The sequence below is a fragment of the Danio aesculapii genome, chromosome 16 (genome assembly GCF_903798145.1).
Source record: "Danio aesculapii chromosome 16, fDanAes4.1, whole genome shotgun sequence".
In the NCBI taxonomy this organism is placed as follows: Eukaryota; Metazoa; Chordata; class Actinopteri; order Cypriniformes; family Danionidae; genus Danio; species Danio aesculapii.
The window spans coordinates 54,456,466-54,476,054 of NC_079450.1; the positions used below are offsets into that span (position 1 = coordinate 54,456,466).

General features: G+C 39.3%; 1 protein-coding gene across 2 annotated transcripts in view; it reads right to left on the reverse strand.

The window, feature by feature from the left end:
• The window catches only part of wdr26a (WD repeat domain 26a), a 34,569-nt gene extending 25,696 nt beyond the window's left edge, over nt 1–8,873 (reverse strand). For both annotated transcript variants that reach the window (XM_056474836.1, XM_056474835.1), the window contains exons 1-4: nt 8,226–8,873; nt 4,577–4,676; nt 1,758–1,814; nt 521–657 (exon numbers count right to left, since the gene is read on the reverse strand). In XM_056474836.1, the coding sequence (XP_056330811.1) occupies nt 521–657; nt 1,758–1,814; nt 4,577–4,676; nt 8,226–8,473 (542 nt within the window). In that variant the 5' untranslated portion in view covers nt 8,474–8,873. The remainder of the gene's footprint in view (nt 1–520; nt 658–1,757; nt 1,815–4,576; nt 4,677–8,225) is intronic.
• Nucleotides 8,874–19,589: the final 10,716 nt, after the last annotated feature.

Below are 19,589 nucleotides of genomic sequence, written 5' to 3' on the forward strand. Positions count from 1 at the left end.
AAGGCATCTTAAAGCTCACATGACCAAAAGTATACAATGCATTAAATACATTTCAGCACTTTCTCATTACGTCACTCTATTGTTATTACACAGAACTAACTTTCCTGTACTTTGTTTGGGTTTTACCAAGGCCAATTTCATTTCAACAGCTTATTCAGAAATATATTTAACAAGAATAATCATGACATGTTCAATACGAGAAGTGAACTCCTTCCAGCTGCAACCCAGTACTGGGAAACACCCATACACTCATTCACAGACACACACACTCATACACTACAGCCAATTTGGTCAATTCCCCATATAGTGCATGTGTTTGGACTATGGGGTAAACCGGAGCACCTGGAGGAAACCCACACCAACACGGGGAGAACATGCAGACTCACACAGAAATAACAACTGGCCCAACTGGAGCTCGAACCAGCGACCTCCTTGCTGTGAGGCCACAGTGGTAACCACTGAGCCACCGTGCTGCCCTTCGCTTAATACTAAAACAATAAAATTGACTTAAGTGTTTTACCCGCTGAGGACGTGGATGCGCTCGGTGTTGTACTTGAGCGGTGTGAGCTCGGACCTGAGCACCTGCAGTGCCTCGAGAACCTTGGCGTCCTCCAGATACTCCAGATACTTCTGCTGCAGGAGCAGGAACTTCATCCGCTGCACAACAGAGGGATATTTTTATTTAACGCCATGTTAGGAACAAAGGCTATTTTCATGGTGAGAACATTTCATTAATAAATACACAATTAAAAACGACAAACATAATGAATACATAAATTAGATACGATATTTTAAGATGCCCGCTCGCGTCTACACTGCAGTCAAGACGAGACGCACCTCAAACAAACCTAGTATAACCTAACAGACTCCTCCTGCTCACCATTTCTGTTTCAAGAGTTCACACTTAACTGATGATTGATTATAAAGCTTGTTTGCCATGCTGTCCCGGGAGAGAGCCCTGAGCTCATATGATCCTCGAGCCCGGGGCTCCCTCCCGTTTGCAAGGCAAGAGGGGAGTTTGAGCTCAGGTAGATCTGGAGAACTCCCCTGCTGTAGTAGCTAATGAACAGATAGTGATCGCTCTTAAGAGATAACTACTTACTAGGAGCATGTCTATGGTGCTGATTTGGATTATTCAATTAACTTAAGTTGCATGTTTTTTGAAGGTGGGAGGAACCCAGGGGAAACCCATGTGAGCACGGGGAGAACGTGTAAACTCCGCACAGAAACGTCGGCTGGCTTGGTAAGGACTAGAACCAGTGACGTTCTTGCTGTGAGGCAACAGTGCTAACCACTGGCCCACCGTGCCACCCATCTAGGAAAGAAGGAGGAGTAGGGGTGGAAGGGGGGATTCTTCAAAACGAAGATGGCTGTTATATAGAACTTAGGGTATTTATAGTGGCTTAGGAATCGTCTGATTGGTGAATAATAAATTGGATAATGCGGGACCGGCCGCAAGCAATCATAACCACATGATCCTCTCGAAATTAGTTTAGAAATAAACTTCACTTGCTGTCAAAACTGACAGCTTGGGGGGATTGGTTAAGTATGTTAGCCAATATATCGCCCAATACCTCAGACAGACCTAATCTGAGAATTTAACTGAACAAAAATCAATATGGCTAGATTTTCATGTGTGCTTTAACCTTTATTTTACATCCACATGATCGGGATCTTAACTTTAAGCAAAACAAGTGGAGATTCTCCTTTTGTTGAGAATCGTGCAGCCCTAACTGAGAGAGATTTGAGACTCTTACCACCACAGCGCTGGGTGAATGCATCAGTGCCTTCAGCTCATTCAGGTCACTCTCAGCCTGCCGGAACAAAACACACACACACACACACATTAACTGAGGCTTCACGGCTTCACAAACCCTTATCTGCTGCACTTCGGCTTGTTGTGACCCATATGACCATCACATCCACCAAGAGGACAAAGTTTAGAAACACACAGTGAGGTGTAGCTTTACTGTTAAATGGAAGACAAACAGCGTTTACTGATTTTCCTGAATTGAGTTCTCTCAACCATTGTTTTAACTGTGAATCATTTATTTATAGTCCACATGAACCGGAAGCTGCATCCATTTTTTTTTCATATTGTGACGCAGTTACTAGGGAAACTAGGGAAATATTAAATTTTTTTTTTTTTTAAAAAGACAAAACAGTGGGCGTGGCTTGTTTCTTCTACTGCAAGCTGATTGGACATTGTAAAGTAGGCGTTTCATTCTGAAAGATGGGGAAAAGGGTTGAGTCATTACAACCTAAGACTCCTCCTGCTCACCATTTCGGTTTGTTGTCAAAACTGACTGCTGGAGGGGCGTGGCTAAGTATGCTAGCCACGCCCTCTACCTCAGACAGACTGATCTGAGAATTTAACTGGAAACAAACAGGAAGTGCATTTTCAGATTTCAATTAAAGATCACAAGGGCAAACTCTTTGTTTCTTCTCAATGACACGCACAGATGAATTGTTCATCACAAAACTACAAATGCGAGCTAACAAAATCACTATGGCTAGTTTTGATTTCAGGCGTACTTTAATGTCATGGCAGCATTCAAGGCAATGTGGGAAAAACAAATGATAAAAACTGAAAGGCTACATGAATAGGCAAGCAGAAAAACTAAGAAGTTAATACTTATTAATTAAACTTAGGCGACGTGGTGGCGCAGTGGGTAGCACAATCGCCTCACAGCACGAAGGTCACTGGTTTGAGCCTCGGCTGGGTCAGTTGGCATTTCTGTGTGGAGTCTGCATGTTCTCTCCATGTTCCTGTGGGTTTCCTCCGGGTGCTCCGTTTTCCCCCACAAGTACAAAGACATGTGGTGTAGGTGAATTGAATAAGCTAAATCGGCCGAGGTGTATGTGTGTGATTGAGTGTGTATGGGTGTTTCCCAGTGATGGGTTGCAGCTGGAAAGCTGTGTAAAACATGTTGGATAAGTTGATTCATTCTGCTGTGGCGACCCCTGATTAATAAATCTAAGCTGAAAAGAAAATGAATGAATGAATGATTTAACATATGATTTCAATTATAAAATCTTTCTAATAAAATCAAAATGAGCAAGTGTGAATGTACTTCAGAAAAGAAGAAGAATAGGGTTTATGCAGAAGCACTTTTAGACCCAATCCCAATTCTTTTAAGCTTGAAGGCGTAGAACTAAAGCCTGGTTTATACTCGATGTGTCCGCTAGTTCGCTTGAGTGCGCGCTGTGAATGTGACGTCATCGCTGTATTTGCGGAGGTTCCCTTTGGGTGCACACGACATGATTTCAGCTGGCAGAGCGCATGATTTTTCTTGAGACTCGAGCGAACAGCGCGCAAAGCGCCGCATTTGATTTGAGTATGAAACACTTTGAAGAGATTTTGTCTGAAACAGGTACGCCTGTACAGACATCTTATAATCCATGATCATAGAGATAACCAGATGATCAATAATTCTTGGCTAGAAACTGCAACAGCAGTGGGAAAGAGGACAGTTTTTGTTAAAGTTTGGAAACACCTGAGAGAAGTTTGTTAAAGCCAAAAGAGGCCATTGCAAAAGTGGAGACCCCGGTACACAATTAGAGAAATCTGTTTTTCCACCAGTCACAGGTTTAACACTGATGTATATATTACAACTTTGAATTTAAAACAATTTAATAATTACGAAACTATAATTAAGGAACAAATTATTTCTTTGATAACTGGAAAGGAATATTTAAACCTATCGGTTTACAATATACTGATGGCCTGTTTTGTAGGCTTTATTGGTGATAATGGTCATGAATGTTGGACCATTATTGCCCTTTTAGCATAAGAAGAGGACAGAAACTAGCCAGACAGTAATGTGTGAATTGTGGAGCGGCTAAATCTTAAAAAAAAAAAAAAAAAAAAAAAAAAAAAATCTGTATTTTTAGTAAGTGTGTTTTTTTTTGTGCTTTTATTCTTGCCCTAATAAAATATATTTGTAGAGCAGCCCATGTTCTCCACTCATTAATGTTTTAATAAACTTTAATAGGTAGAACTGTCAGAGATATGAACAAAAGCAAGGGATCAATCAAAATTTTATTAAAATCCTTAGAATCATTAAAATAATTTATCAAAATAATAAAAAATAATTAATTTAAAACTATTGAATGATATTAATGATATGACGTAGTTCCGGAAACTTCCTACTTCTCTGTTTATCCGTCTGACTTCACGGTCAGTTTCTTTTGACCGCCCCCTGTCGTTTTGAAGAATATCACAATGGCGAACGCGGCAAGTATAAAAACCTCATCCGTTTCATCCATTTTGTGAGATGCGCGCGCAGTTAGCAGAGGTGCGCGCAGTTAGCGGAGGTGCGCGCAGTTAGCGGAGGTGCGAAAGTATAAATCCAGCTTTAGGGGAAGGGTTAGATAGCCCTTCGAATGAAGATTTTTCAAGACCACAGTCAAAACCAAGGGGTATTAGCAAATGTTCATTAACGGGTGTCCTAGCCCTTCAACATTCATTTTATTCCAACTAACAAAGCAGCTTTTTATTGTTAGTTTGAGTTAACTATGATAACCCTGCACATAAACACCATTTTGTTTCTTCTATTTATGTTTCTCGGCTCACCTTTTCCCATTCTCCCTCCATCACGTGATTCCTGAACTTGGTGGCAGCAGGATGTTCAAGTCTACAGCCTGACTCCTGCATCAACAGGTCCACAGTTTGACTGAAACGCAAACAGAAGCGATATATCTATCAATAACCAATAATAACCACTGGATTAGCGTGAGAGGGAGAGAGAGAAAAAAAGATAGAACGATAGATAAGAGAACAATAGACTGACATCTTGAAAACACAAAGAAAAAAAAAAACTCTGAAATTAACGAAACTCCACTGACACGGTACAAATTCTCAGCTAAAATCATTGTGGATGCACAACATCGCCACAGACACTTATGAAATAAATCAACACCACTGACACACAACGAAAAAGATTACAGACAATCATTAAAGCACAAACACAATTTTAAAAACACTACTAGGCCACAATAAGGCCACAAACCTGTAATGACATTATAAAGACAGCTCTGACACCATCTTCAAAACACAAAAACACCACTGACACAATCATGAAAACACCACTGACACAATCATGAAAACACCACCGACACATTCATGTAAACACCACAGACACAATCATGTAAACACCACCGACACATTCATGAAAACACCACAGACAAATCATGTAAACACCACCGATACCATCATGTAAACACCACCGATACCATCATGTAAACACCACCGACACCATCATGTAAACACCACCGACACCATCATGTAAACACCACCGACACAATCATGAAAACACCACCGACACATTCATGAAAACACCACAGACACCATCATGTAAACACCACCGATACCATCATGTAAACACCACCGACACCATCATGTAAACACCACCGACACCATCATGAAAACACCACCGACACCATCATGAACAACACCGACACAATCATGAAAACACCACCGACACAATCATGTAAACACCACCGACACCATCATGTAAACACCACCGACACCATCATGTAAACACCACCGACACCATCATGTAAACACCACCGACACCATCATGTAAACACCACTGACACAATCATGAAAACACCACGACACAATCATGTAAACACCACCGACACCACCATGTAAACACCACCGACACCATCATGTAAACACCACCGACACCATCATGTAAACACCACCGACACCATCATGTAAACATCACCGACACCATCATGTAAACACCACTGACACCATCATGTAAACACCACCGACACCATCATGAAAACACCACCGACACCATCATGAAAACACCACCGACACACCACCGACACCATCATGAAAACACCACCGACACCATCATGAAAACACCACCGACACCATCATGAAAACACCACCGACACCATCATGAAAACACCACCGACACACCACCGACACCATCATGAAAACACCACCGACACCATCATGAAAACACCACCGACACAATCATGTAAACACCATTGACACCATCATGAAAACACCACCGACACCATCATGAAAACACCAGACACAATCATGTAAACACCACCGACACCATCATGTAAACATCACCGACACCATCATGTAAACACCACCGACACCATCATGTAAACACCACTGACACAATCATGTAAACACCACCGACACAATCATGTAAACACCACTGACACCATCATGTAAACACCACTGACACCATCATGAAAACACCACCGACACCATCATGTAAACACCACTGACACCATCATGAAAACACCACCGACACCATCATGTAAACACCACCGACACCATCATGTAAACACCACTGACACAATCATGTAAACACCACCGACACAATCATGTAAACACCATTGACACCATCATGTAAACACCAATGACACCATCATGTAAACACCACTGACACCATCATGTAAACATCACTGACACCATCATGTAAACACCACTGACACAATCATGTAAACACCACCGACACAATCATGAAAACACCATTGACACCATCATGAAAACACCACCGACACCATCATGAAAACACCAGACACAATCATGTAAACACCACCGACACCACCATGTAAACACCACCGACACCACCATGTAAACACCACCGACACCATCATGTAAACACCACCGACACCATCATGTAAACACCACTGACACAATCATGTAAACACCACTGACACCATCATGAAAACACCACCGACACCATCATGTAAACACCACCGACACAATCATGTAAACACCACCGACACAATCATGTAAACACCACCGACACCATCATGTAAACACCACTGACACAATCATGTAAACACCACTGACACAATCATGTAAACACCACCGACACAATCATGTAAACACCAATGACACCATCATGTAAACACCAATGACACCATCATGTAAACACCACTGACACCATCATAAAAACACCACAGACACCATCATGTAAACACCACCGACACCATCATGTAAACACTGACACAATCATGTAAACACCACCGACACAATCATGAAAACACAAAAAACACGACTGACACCATCTTGAACACAAAACACCACTGACACCACAATGCAAACACAAAAACACAACTGACACAATCGTGAAAACACAACAACACGACTGACACCATCTTGAACACAAAACACTACTGACACCACAATGTAAAGACAGAAACACCACTGACACAATCGTGAAAACACAAAAACACAACTGACACCATCGTGAACACAAAACACTACTGACACCACAATGTGAAACACAAAAACACCACTGACAATCATTACACTAACACTATCTAATTGACTGTGAACAATGTCGTACTTTGATAGTCACTGACTGCTTATATAATTTCCAGATTTAGAATTTGCAAAGAATACTTTACTGAAATTATGTTAAGGAGAATGTCTGAATATCCGAGTATAAAAGCAACTTTACCTCTATCACAAAACACTACTGACACCACAAAGTAAACAAAAATACAATCATGAAAGCACCACAAATCAGTAATGACAACAAGAAAACACAAAAACACCACTGAAAATAACTAAATTCCACAGAAACGCTACATATTCTCAACTGACATCATTGTGGATGCACAAAAATCACCACTGACACTTATGAAATAATCAACACCACTGACACACAACAAAAACAGACTGCAGACAATCATGAAAGCACAAAAACAATCTTAAAAACACTACTGGGGGCACAAGAGTGACATCATAAAAACACTACTGACTCCATCTTAAAAACACCACTGACACAATCATGAAAACAGCACTGATGCCATCATAAAGCCACAAAACAGTAATGACATCATGAAAACACAAAAACACCACAGACACAATCTTCAAAACACACAAAAAAACACTGAAAATAACTAAATTCCACCGACACGCTACAAAATCTCAACTGACATCATAGAGGACACACACAAATCGCCACTGACACTGTTATGAAAACAATAAACAGCAGGACACAAACACCACCAGCGCTCGCCACCACCGTCGAAACACACACACACACACACACACACACACACACACACACACACACACACACACACACACACACACACACAAATATATATATATAAAACATCACATTTCAAAATGACAGCTTCGTCAAACAACCCAAACACCGTCACGAAAGCCGCACTGACAGCATCATGGCTCCATCTCGATAATAACCGGATGATCCGCCGATACTCACTTGAGTCCCAGCCCGTGTAGATGCTGTCCGATGAGTCTGATCACGTCCTCGTCGCTCTGAGACAGCCGTTTCTTCTTCTTCATCCCGGTGTCCGGAGCCGGGCTCTCGGTGGACGACGGCAGCCCGTTATTAGCGGAGGACAGCAGCCCGTTGGAGTGCACAGCTCCTGCGGCGGAGGACGAGGACTCTCCGTTCCGGCAGGACAGCTGCGGCTCCGGCTCCTGTCCTCCGGTGCCGTTGGCCTGCATGTTAAGATCCGCGGTGACGGTGGCGGATCCGCGCGCCTGTGGGCTGTTATTGAAGCCGATGGCCGAGCGCCGGTGGGGGGTTGGGAGAGACGCCGCAGAGAGGCCCGTGATCCCGGCTGCAGACGCCCCGCTCTGTCCTGCTCCCTCCGCCGCCGAGACTCGGCTTTTCTTCCGCGGTGGCGGCGAAGCTCCGCCGGTTTCCGAGTCGGAAGAAGAGGCAGCGGAGGCCAGAGTTTTCCTCGCCGGTAATGTCAGAGTCGAGACGCCTCGCGGGCTCAATATCAGCGCGGTCACAGACGCGGAAAAGCCGCCGCCGTTTGCTCGTTCAGTCGCTCGCTGCTCTTGTTATTGTTTGTCAGGGAACAGCTGCAAGTCCATTACGGACGTCCGTGCGCGGTGACGTCACCGGAAGCCCCGCAACAACCTTGAACTCTCTTGATTGAAATTTAATAACAATATTTCCTCATTTTGTACACACTAAACCATTTATTTTGGGAGTGTACTTACTGTAAAGGGTTTTGGGTTGACTTGTCCAATTTCATTAAAAAAATTCTTATTTCCAAGCTTCTGTATTTCCCCCAAAATTGTATTCTTACACGCTGAATGTAGATCCTTCTCATTGTAAATTTATTATTGATTTATTGCTTTTTTAGCAAAATTTCACATCCATAAATGTAAATTTTCAAAGAAACACCCTTACTTTTTATTTTCAGAAAGGACTTTAACAATTACACTGCATGTAAAACGCTTTCTTGGTGTAAATCATTGAAACTTGTTTAATTTGCTGTGATACCAAATGTATCTGGTACACACTACATGTCTTAATAAATAAATATCTTGATTATTAGAAGCCTATATAATATCTCCCTATAGCTATCTCCCATCTTACCAGTGTTGTGTTACGAGCTGGAAGTGCATCCGCTGTGTAAAACATGCTAAAATAATTGGCGGTTCATTCCGCTGTGGTGACTCCTGATTAATAAAGGGTCTAAGCCGAAAAGAAAATGCATGAATAAATGAACAAACTCCTCTTCTCTGTGGTAATTATGTATTTCATTTATTCATTTTATTTTCGGCTTAGTCCCTTTATCAATCAGGGCTCGCCACAGCGGAATGAACCGCCAACTATTCCACATGTTTTACACAGCGGATGCACTTCCAGCTGCAACCTATCACTGAAAAACACCCATACACTCTCATTCACATAAGCTACGGACAGTTTAGCTTACCCGACTCACCTATAGCGCATGTGTTTGGACTGGAAACGGGAGCACCCGGAGAAAACCCACACCAACACGTCGAAAACATGCAAACTCCACACTGAACCACCAACTGATTTGACATACGTTTGACTGGAAATGTTCAGCAAATAAAATTAAAAGCTCTTTTGATTATTAATGGAGGTTTCTTTAAAAATACCAACTCTTGTAGACTTCTTATGTGAAGTAGAACAGTTGATTACCTCACGCAGATTAATTGATAATAAGAAATGTGCTTCTTTGCTGAAAAGAAATCAAATATGATGAGAGGTTTCATGCGACCTGATTTTTACTGTAATATTTAGTTCATTTCATTTGTGTTTTAGTTTGTTTACTGTTTGTTTTGCTTTTCTTTCCGCTTTTTCCAATGTGTGTGTTGTGTACACGTTCTCTTTTACTGTATTCTTTACAGTGTTATACAGAATAAATAAATAATAATTAATACACAGATACAAAATAAACCTGTAATCTTAAAAAACAAACCTCTCTTGATTATTTTTTACAGTAAAAAGTGTCAAACTTTACATTTCTTTGTTTTATTATACTGTACGTACAACTATTTTGTTCATTCATTCAATCATTTTATTTTCAGCTTAGTCCCTTTATTAATTAGGGGTCACCACAGCGGAATGAACCGCCAACTATTCCAGCATATGTTTTACGCAACGGATGCCCTTCCAGCTGCAACCCATCACTGGGAAACACCCATACACTCTTGCATTCATAATCATACACTACAACCAATTTAGCTCATCAATTCCCCTATAGCGCAGGTGTTCGGACTGTCAGTGAAACCGGAGCACCTGGAGGAAACCCATGCCAACACAGGGAGAACATGCAAACTCCACACAGTTTCAGGCTCAAACCAGTCACCTTCTTGCTGTGAGGCGACAGTGCTAACCACTAAGCCACTGTGCTGCTCTTGTATATTTATACACTCTCAGAAATAAAGGTAGAGGAGCTGTCACTGGCGTAGTACCTTTTCAAAATGTACATATTAGTACCTGAAGGGGGCTTAATGGTACCTCAAAGGTACTTTTTAGTTACATTTGGGTGTGAATATGCACCTTTTAGGTACCACTGAGGACTATTTGGGTTCAAACATGAATCTTTTAAAAAGGTACTGCCCCAGTGACATCTCCTGTACCTTTATTTCTGATGTACATAACCACACACACACACTCCAGAAAAAGCCTTAACATTGTTGTGTGTGTATCGTGTGTTAACAGTACAGAGATGCTTTCAGGTCAGTAATAAATAAACTGCAGCACCCTGAACTGTGAGGCGTTAAAAGGATAGTTCTGGATAAGTTGGCGGTTCATTCCGCTGTGGCGACCCCAGATTAATAAAGGGAAAAGAAAATGAATGAATGAAATACATAACAAGGACGACGTGGTGGTGCAGTGGGTTGCGATGTCACCTCACAGCTAGAAGGTCGCTGGGTCAAGCCCCGACTGGGTCAGTCGGCATTTCTATGTGGAGTTTGCATGTTCTCCCAGTGTTGGCGTGGGTTTCCTCTGGGTGCTCCGGTTTCCCTGACAGTCCAAACACCTGCGCTATAGGGGAATTGATGAGCTAAATTGGCCGTAGTGTATGAGTGTGTGTAAATACAGTACAAGAGTGAATGGGTGTTTCCCAGTACTGGGTTGCAGCTGGAAGGGATAATTGCTGATAAATAAGGGACTAAGCTGAAGAAAAATGAATGAATGAATGGATATTTTGAAGAAAGTGACTTCCAAAGTAGCTAAATACCACAAAAGTCAATGGTTACAGGTTTTCCAGCATTCTTCAAAGTATCTTCTTTAGTGTTTAGCAGAAGAAAGATGTTCATACATGTAAAATGTGAGTAAATGATGACATCACTTTAAAATGGCGCGGCTTGTTTGGAGGGGTGGAGGGTTGAGTGGAATTACAGGAAAGTTTTGTTTGCAGTAATTATGTCCAATAATAGACTGCCGCTGCGCTGTAACAACTGATTAGGCTACACGGTACTCCCTGCCACTAAACACCAGGGAACTGCTGTGCTTTATATGACGTCTCGAAATGTACCACGGTAAATCTGTTTTTGATATGATTTAGTATTCATTCATTCATTTTCAGCTTAGTTCCTTTGAACTGAATGAACTGCCAACTTATCCAGCATACACAGCGGATGCCCTTTCAGCTGCAACCCATCACTGGGAAACATCCACACATATTCTTAAACACTCATAAACTACAGACAATTTAGCCTACCCAATTCCCCTATACCACATGTCTTTGGATTTGTGGGTGGAATCCGGAGCACCCGGTGGAAACCCACGCCAACACAGGGAGAACATGCAAACTCTACCCAGAAACATCAACTGACCCAGTGGGGGGTAACGCATTTTGCGCTACGCCACTGTACCTACTGCGCCACCCTGCAGCCTGATTTAATGTTCATATAGCATACCTGCCAACATTTGTCTTTGATAATCCGGGAGACCGGGGGCAGGGGGGGATGTCTTATACCAAGGTCAGCGATGCGGGGGTGTTATAGACAGTGTTGGCAGAGTTGGTGGATATGAAACGTCTCCACACCCCTATTAAAATGCCAGATTTCTGTGTTGTAAAAAAAAAAGAAACTACAGTGACGTTTTCCACCTTTAATAAAAACTACAAACTGTACGATTGCATGAAAACAAACTCAAATCTTTTAGGTGCAGGGACATTTGTTGATATTTGAAATGTTTATTTGTTTATTTGCTTGTTTATTTATTTGCTTATTACATGTGTTTACTTGCTCATTTTTATTTTCGTATTTAGTTATTTTCTTGTTTATTTGTTCATTTATTTGCTTGTTTATTTATTTATTTATTTTCTTGCTTTTTATTTATTTGCTTATTTAGTTATTTTTCAATTTATTAGCTTGTTTACTAATTAATTTATTTGCTTGTTTATTTATTCATTGGCTAGTTATTTACGTGCTTGTTTATTTATTTGCTTATTGAGTTATTTTCCTGTTTATTTGCTTGTTTATTAATTTATTTATTTGCTTGTTTATTTGCTTATTTTTTACACTTATTTACTCAGTTTTTATTTTCGTATTTAGTTATTTTCTTGTTTATTTGTTCATTTATTTATTTATTTAATTATTTAATTGCTCATGTATTTTTTTATTTGCTTATTTATTTATTTGATTGTTTATTTCATGTAATTATTTATTTATTTGCTCATGTATTTATCCATTGGTTTATTTATTTGCGTGTTTATTTATTTATTTGCTTGTTTATTTCATGTAATTATTTATTTATTTGCTCATGTAGTTATCTATTTGTTTATTTATTTGCGTGTTTATTTATTATCTTGTTTATTTCATGTAATTATTTATTTATTTGCTCATGTATTTATCTATTTGTTTATTTATTTGCGTGTTTATTTATTTATTTGCTTGTTTATTTCATGTAATTATTTATTTATTTGCTCATGTATTTATCTATTTGTTTATTTATTTGCGTGTTTATTTATTATCTTGTTTATTTCATGTAATTGTTTATTTATTTGCTCATGTATTTATCTATTTGTTTATTTATTTGCGTGTTTATTATCTTGTTTATTTCATGTAATTATTTATTTATTTGCTCATGTATTTATCTATTTGTTTATTTATTTGCGTGTTTATTTATTTATTTGCTTGTTTATTTCATGTAATTATTTATTTGCTCATGTATTTATCTATAGGTTTATTTATTTGCGTGTTTATTTATTTATTTGCTTGTTTATTTCATGTAATTATTTATTTGCTCATGTATTTATCTATTGGTTTATTTATTTATTTATTTGCTCGTTTATTTCATGTAATTATTTATTTGCTCATGTATTTATCTATAGGTTTATTTATTTGCGTGTTTATTTATTTATTTGCTTGTTTATTTCATGTAATTATTTATTTGCTCATGTATTTATCTATTGGTTTAATTATTTATTTGCGTGTTTATTTATTTATTTGCTTGTTTATTTCATGTAATTATTTATTTATTTGCTCATGTATTTATCTATAGGTTTATTTATTTATTTGCGTGTTTATTTATTTATTTGCTTGTTTATTTCATGTAATTATTTATTTATTTGCTCATGTATTTATCTATTTGTTTATTTATTTGCGTGTTTATTTATTATCTTGTTTATTTCATGTAATTGTTTATTTATTTGCTCATGTATTTATCTATTTGTTTATTTATTTGCGTGTTTATTATCTTGTTTATTTCATGTAATTATTTATTTATTTGCTCATGTATTTATCTATTTGTTTATTTATTTGCGTGTTTATTTATTTATTTGCTTGTTTATTTCATGTAATTATTTATTTGCTCATGTATTTATCTATAGGTTTATTTATTTGCGTGTTTATTTATTTATTTGCTTGTTTATTTCATGTAATTATTTATTTGCTCATGTATTTATCTATTGGTTTATTTATTTATTTATTTGCTCGTTTATTTCATGTAATTATTTATTTGCTCATGTATTTATCTATAGGTTTATTTATTTGCGTGTTTATTTATTTATTTGCTTGTTTATTTCATGTAATTATTTATTTGCTCATGTATTTATCTATTGGTTTAATTATTTATTTGCGTGTTTATTTATTTATTTGCTTGTTTATTTCATGTAATTATTTATTTATTTGCTCATGTATTTATCTATAGGTTTATTTATTTATTTGCGTGTTTATTTATTTATTTGCTTGTTTATTTCATGTAATTATTTATTTATTTGCTCATGTATTTATTTATTTGTTTATTTATTTATTTATTTGCTTGTTTATTTATTTACTTGTTCATTTATTTGCTTGTTTATTTATTTACTTGTTAATTTATTTGCTTGTTTATTTACTTGCCTGTTTTTTCTTTAGATGTTCATGAACGGATGAATGAATGATTAAATAAATGAATGACTAAATTAATATTTATTTATTTATTTATTTATCAGTTTGGTCCAAAAGTTTTTATTACTTTTTGCTATCATAGTTTTACTGTTGCCTGGACAGAGCTTGCTTAACATTAGACCAATTGCTAGATGGAGATATTTAAAAGATTTTTAAATAATGATTACATCTAACAGAAAATGTATCAAAAGCAGTTTAATATCATTTTTGAACACAAGGTGGTGCTATCTCTCTCTCTTTTATTCTGTAGATTCTCGAGACTTGCCAAAGACATCTACAGAGTATGGTAAAATACAGATTTTAACTCTGCTTACCATATTTGCTCTCTACAGCATTGCAGAGGTTCAGCCTCTTGTCCATTCTGGCATGATCTTCAAATTCGCTTGATTTGTTGAACAACTTTTAATAACTTTTCCTAAAACACAGCACACTTAACTGAAATATACTTACTGGCCACTTTATTAGGTACACCTGTCCATCTGCTCGTTAATGCGAGTTTCCAATCAGCCAATCACATGGCAGCAACTAACTGCATGTAGGCATGTAGACATGATGAAGACGATCTGCTGCAGGTCAAAGCGAGCACCAGAATGGGGAAGAAAGGGGATTTAAGTGACTTTGAACGTGGCATTGTTGTTGGTGCCAGAAGGGCTGGTCTGAGTATTTCAGAAACTGCTGATCTACTGGGATTTTCACGCACAACCATCTCTAGGGTTTACAGAGAATGGTCCGACAAAGAGGAAATATCCAGTGAGCGGCAGTTCTGTGGGCGCAAATGCCTTGTTGATGCCAGAGGTCAGAGGAGAATGGCCAGACTGGTTCCAGGTGATAGAAAGGCAACAGCTTTCAGAAACATGAAAGCATGGATCCATCCTGCCTTGTATTAACAGTTCAGGCTGGTGGTGGTGGTGTAATGGTGTGGGGGATATTTTCTTGGCACACTTTTGGCTCATTTGTACCAACTGAGCATCGTGACAACGCCACAGCCCACCTGAGTATTGTTGCTGACCATGTCCATCCCTTTATGACCACAGTATCTCCATCTTCTGATGGCTACTTCCAGCAGGAAAGCACACCACGTCATAAAGCGCCAATCATCTCAGACTGGTTTCTTGAACATGACAATGAGTTCACTGTACTCAAATGGCCTCCACAGTCACCATATCTCAATCCAATAGAGCACCTTTGGGATGTGGTGGAATGGGAGATTGGCATCATGGATGTGCAGCCGACAAATCTGCAGCAACTGTGTGATGCTCTCATGTCAATATGGAGCAAAATCTCTGAGGAATATTTCCAGTAGCTTGTTGAATCTACGCCATGAAGGATTAAGGCAGTTCTGAGGGCAAAAGGAGGTCCAACACGCCACTAGTAAGGTGTACCTAATAAAGTGGCCGGTGAGTGTAGTTTTCATTGATCTCGGTATGACCCAGCGAATCTATCAAGCTTAAATAATAAAACATGTGATTATACTTTTTGACCAAAAGGAGGATGTTTTGAATATATAATTAATATATATATAATTATTGACATACAATACAAAGTGGGTCTCAGACTGGACAAGAAGCGCCATATTAAATCACATATTTTTAATACTTGGTTGCAAATCCTCTGCAGTCAATTACAGCCAGAAGTCTGGAGCGCACAGACATCAGCAGACACTGGGTTTCATTCCTGGTGGTGCTCTTCCAGGCCTCTACTGCAAACGTCTTCAGTTCCTGCTTGTTCTTGGGGCATTTTCCCTTCAGGTTTGTCTTCAGCAAGTGAAATGCAAGCTTAATCGGATTCAGCTCAGATGATTGACCTGGCCATTGCATAACATTCCTCTTCTTTCCCTTCAAAACTTTTTGTTTGCTTTTGCAGTATGCTCTGGATCATTCTTCATCAGCACTGTGAAGCACCGTCCAATGAATTCTGAAGCATTTGGCTGAATATGAGCAGAAAATATCGTCTGACACACTTCAGAATTCATCCTGCTGCTTTTGTTAGCATCACATTATCAATAAATACAAGAGAACCAGTTCCGTTAACAGATATACATGCCCACGCCATGTCACTACAACCACCATGCTTCACTGCTTAGGATCATGAGCAGTTCCTTTCCTTCTCCACACTCTTCTCTTCCCATCACTCTGGCACAAGTTGATCTTGATCTCATCTGTCCACATGATGTTGTTCCAGCACTGTGAAGGCTTTTTTAGAAATCTGGCCTTCCTGTTTTTAAGGCTCACCAATGGTTTAGATCTTGTGGTGAACCCTCTGTATTGACTCTGGTGTAGTCTTGTCTTGATTGCTGACACACATACACTTACCTCCTGGAGAGTGTTCTTGACCTGGCCAACTGTTAAGGGTGTTTTCTTCACCAGGGAAAGAACTCTTCGGTCATCCACCACAGTTGTTTTCTGTGGTCTTCCAGGTCTTTTGGTGTGTCTGAGTTCACTGCTGCGTTCTTTCTTTTGTTTTGAAGTTGTTTTGGCCACGCCTGATGTTTCTGCTCTCTCTCTGATGGGTTTGTTCTGTTTATTTCAGCTTAATGATGGCTTGCTTGACTGATAGTGACAGCTCTTTGGATCTCATCTTGAGAGTTGACAATAACAGAATCCAAATGCAAGAAGCCCACTTGTAATGAACTCCGGACCTGTTATCTGCTCATTGTAATTAGGATAATAAGGGAATAACACACACCTGGCCATGGAACAACCGAGAAGCTAATTGTCCAATTACTTTTGGTCCCTTAACAAGTGGGAGGCATATACGCAAACAGTTGTATTTCCTGCACTGTTCACCTGATTTGGATGTAAATACCCTCAAATTAAAGCGGACAGTCTTCATTCATTTCAAACCTATTGTGTTGGTGTACAGAGCCAAACATGTTAGAATTGTGTCGATGTCCAAATATTTATGGCTTAACTGTATATATACCCAATTTAACTTAACTAATGAAACCCTGTTTTAAGGTGTTACCTCATAAATGTCAGCTCTAAAAGTCGCTGGTTCAAACTTCGGCTAGGTCAGTTGGCATTTCTGTATGGAGTTTGCATGTTCTCCCCATGTTGGCGTGGGTTTCCTCCGAGTGCTCCGGTTTCCCCCACAGCACAAAGACATGTGGTATTGGTGAATTTGGTAGGCTAAATTGTCCTTACTGTATGAGTTGTATGGATGTTTCTCAGTGATGGCTTGCAGCTGGAAGTGTACCTGCTGCGTAAAACATATGCTGAATAAGTTGGCGGTTCATTCCGCTGTGGCGACCCCAGATTGATAAAGAGACTAACCTGAAAAGAGAATGAATGAATGAAAATCATAGTTGGACATTTTGATTACGCACATAAAACTGTCCAATCATAATAAACTCAGACAGCAGCAGGTCACAGATCATTCAAAGTGCCATTTTATTCCATATCTAAGGATAATTCAAAAATATCAAATTTTAGCAAAATCCCGCATCAAACCACAGAGATCGGCCACAACGTCATGCCTTCATAAACCATTTCATAAACAGATCAGAAAGTAAAAGTCAAACAGATTTTCCGCGTCCCCACATGAAAAACGTCCCGACACCTGAAACAAATGGGAGTGTTTGGCCAGTTTTGAAGACACACCGATCCGTTTCACTGTACAATACTCTTTAACTACAACTTTTACATCAGGTATATAAAAATATGACTTGCTGGGGAGAGGAGGGCTCTTTTTTTTAAAACTGTACCGGAGAGCAGAATGGAGTAAAAGAATAAACTATTGCACATTCATCATCTAACCTTTCAGGAAAGACACAGTGGGGAGTAACATCTGAACTCAAAAACATTCATCCCTGCAATACTGCCATGTACAGTGATACTCCAGTACCACACAGTGACTTTGTTTTTGGCACGTTTTTAAAGGAACACTTTACTAGAACCGAAATGGGTCCAAAAATCTGAGACCACCAGTGAAAGTGCTTGTTTTTTTGTTTATTAGTATCATTTATTACAATATTTTACATGACTAATCTACTAATCATTTTAGTGAAAACTGATTCATTAACTGATTTTGTGAATAATTATTGATATTAAAGGTCCCATGAAATTAAAATAAAGCTTTGTTGATGTTAGTATCAGTATTGTTAGCTTTTAGGATATATACACTCACCGGCCACTTTATTAGGTACACCTTCCTAGTACCGGGTTGGACCCCCTTAATCCTTCATGGCATAGATTCAACAAGATAATAGAAATATTCCTCAGAGATTTTGCTCCATGTTGACATGATAGCAGATTTGTCAGCTGCACATTCATGATGCCAATCTCCCGTTCCACCACATCCCAAAGGTGCTCTATTGGATTAAGGTATGGGGACTGTGGAGGCCATTTGAGTACAGTGAACTCATTGTCATGTTCAAGAAACCAGTCTGAGATGATTCACTCTTTATGACATGGTGTGTTATCCTGCTGGAAGTAGCCATCAGAAGATGGAGACACTGTGGTCATGAAGGGATGGACATGGCCAGCAACAATACTCAGGTAGGCTGTGGAGTTGACACGATGCTCACTTGGTACTAATGAGCCCAAAGTGTGCCAAGAAAATATCCCCCGCACCATTACACCACCACCACCAGCCTGAACCGTTGATGCAAGGCAGGATGGATCCATGCTTTCATGTTGTTGATACCAAACTCTGACCCGACCATCCGAATGTGGCAGCAGAAATGGAGACTCCATTTTCCACATCGTCTATTGTCCAGTTTTGGTGAGCCTGTGTGAATTGTAACCTCAGTTTCCTGTTCTTAGTTGACAGGAGTGGCACCCGGTGTGGTCTTCTGCTGCTGTAGCCCATCCGCCTCAAGGTTGGACGTGTTGTGTGTTCAGAGATGCTCTTCTGCAGACCTCGGTTGTAACGAGTGCTTATTTGAGTTGCTGTTGCCTTTCTATCAGCTGGAACCATCCGCTTACTGGATCTCTTTTTATGGACCATG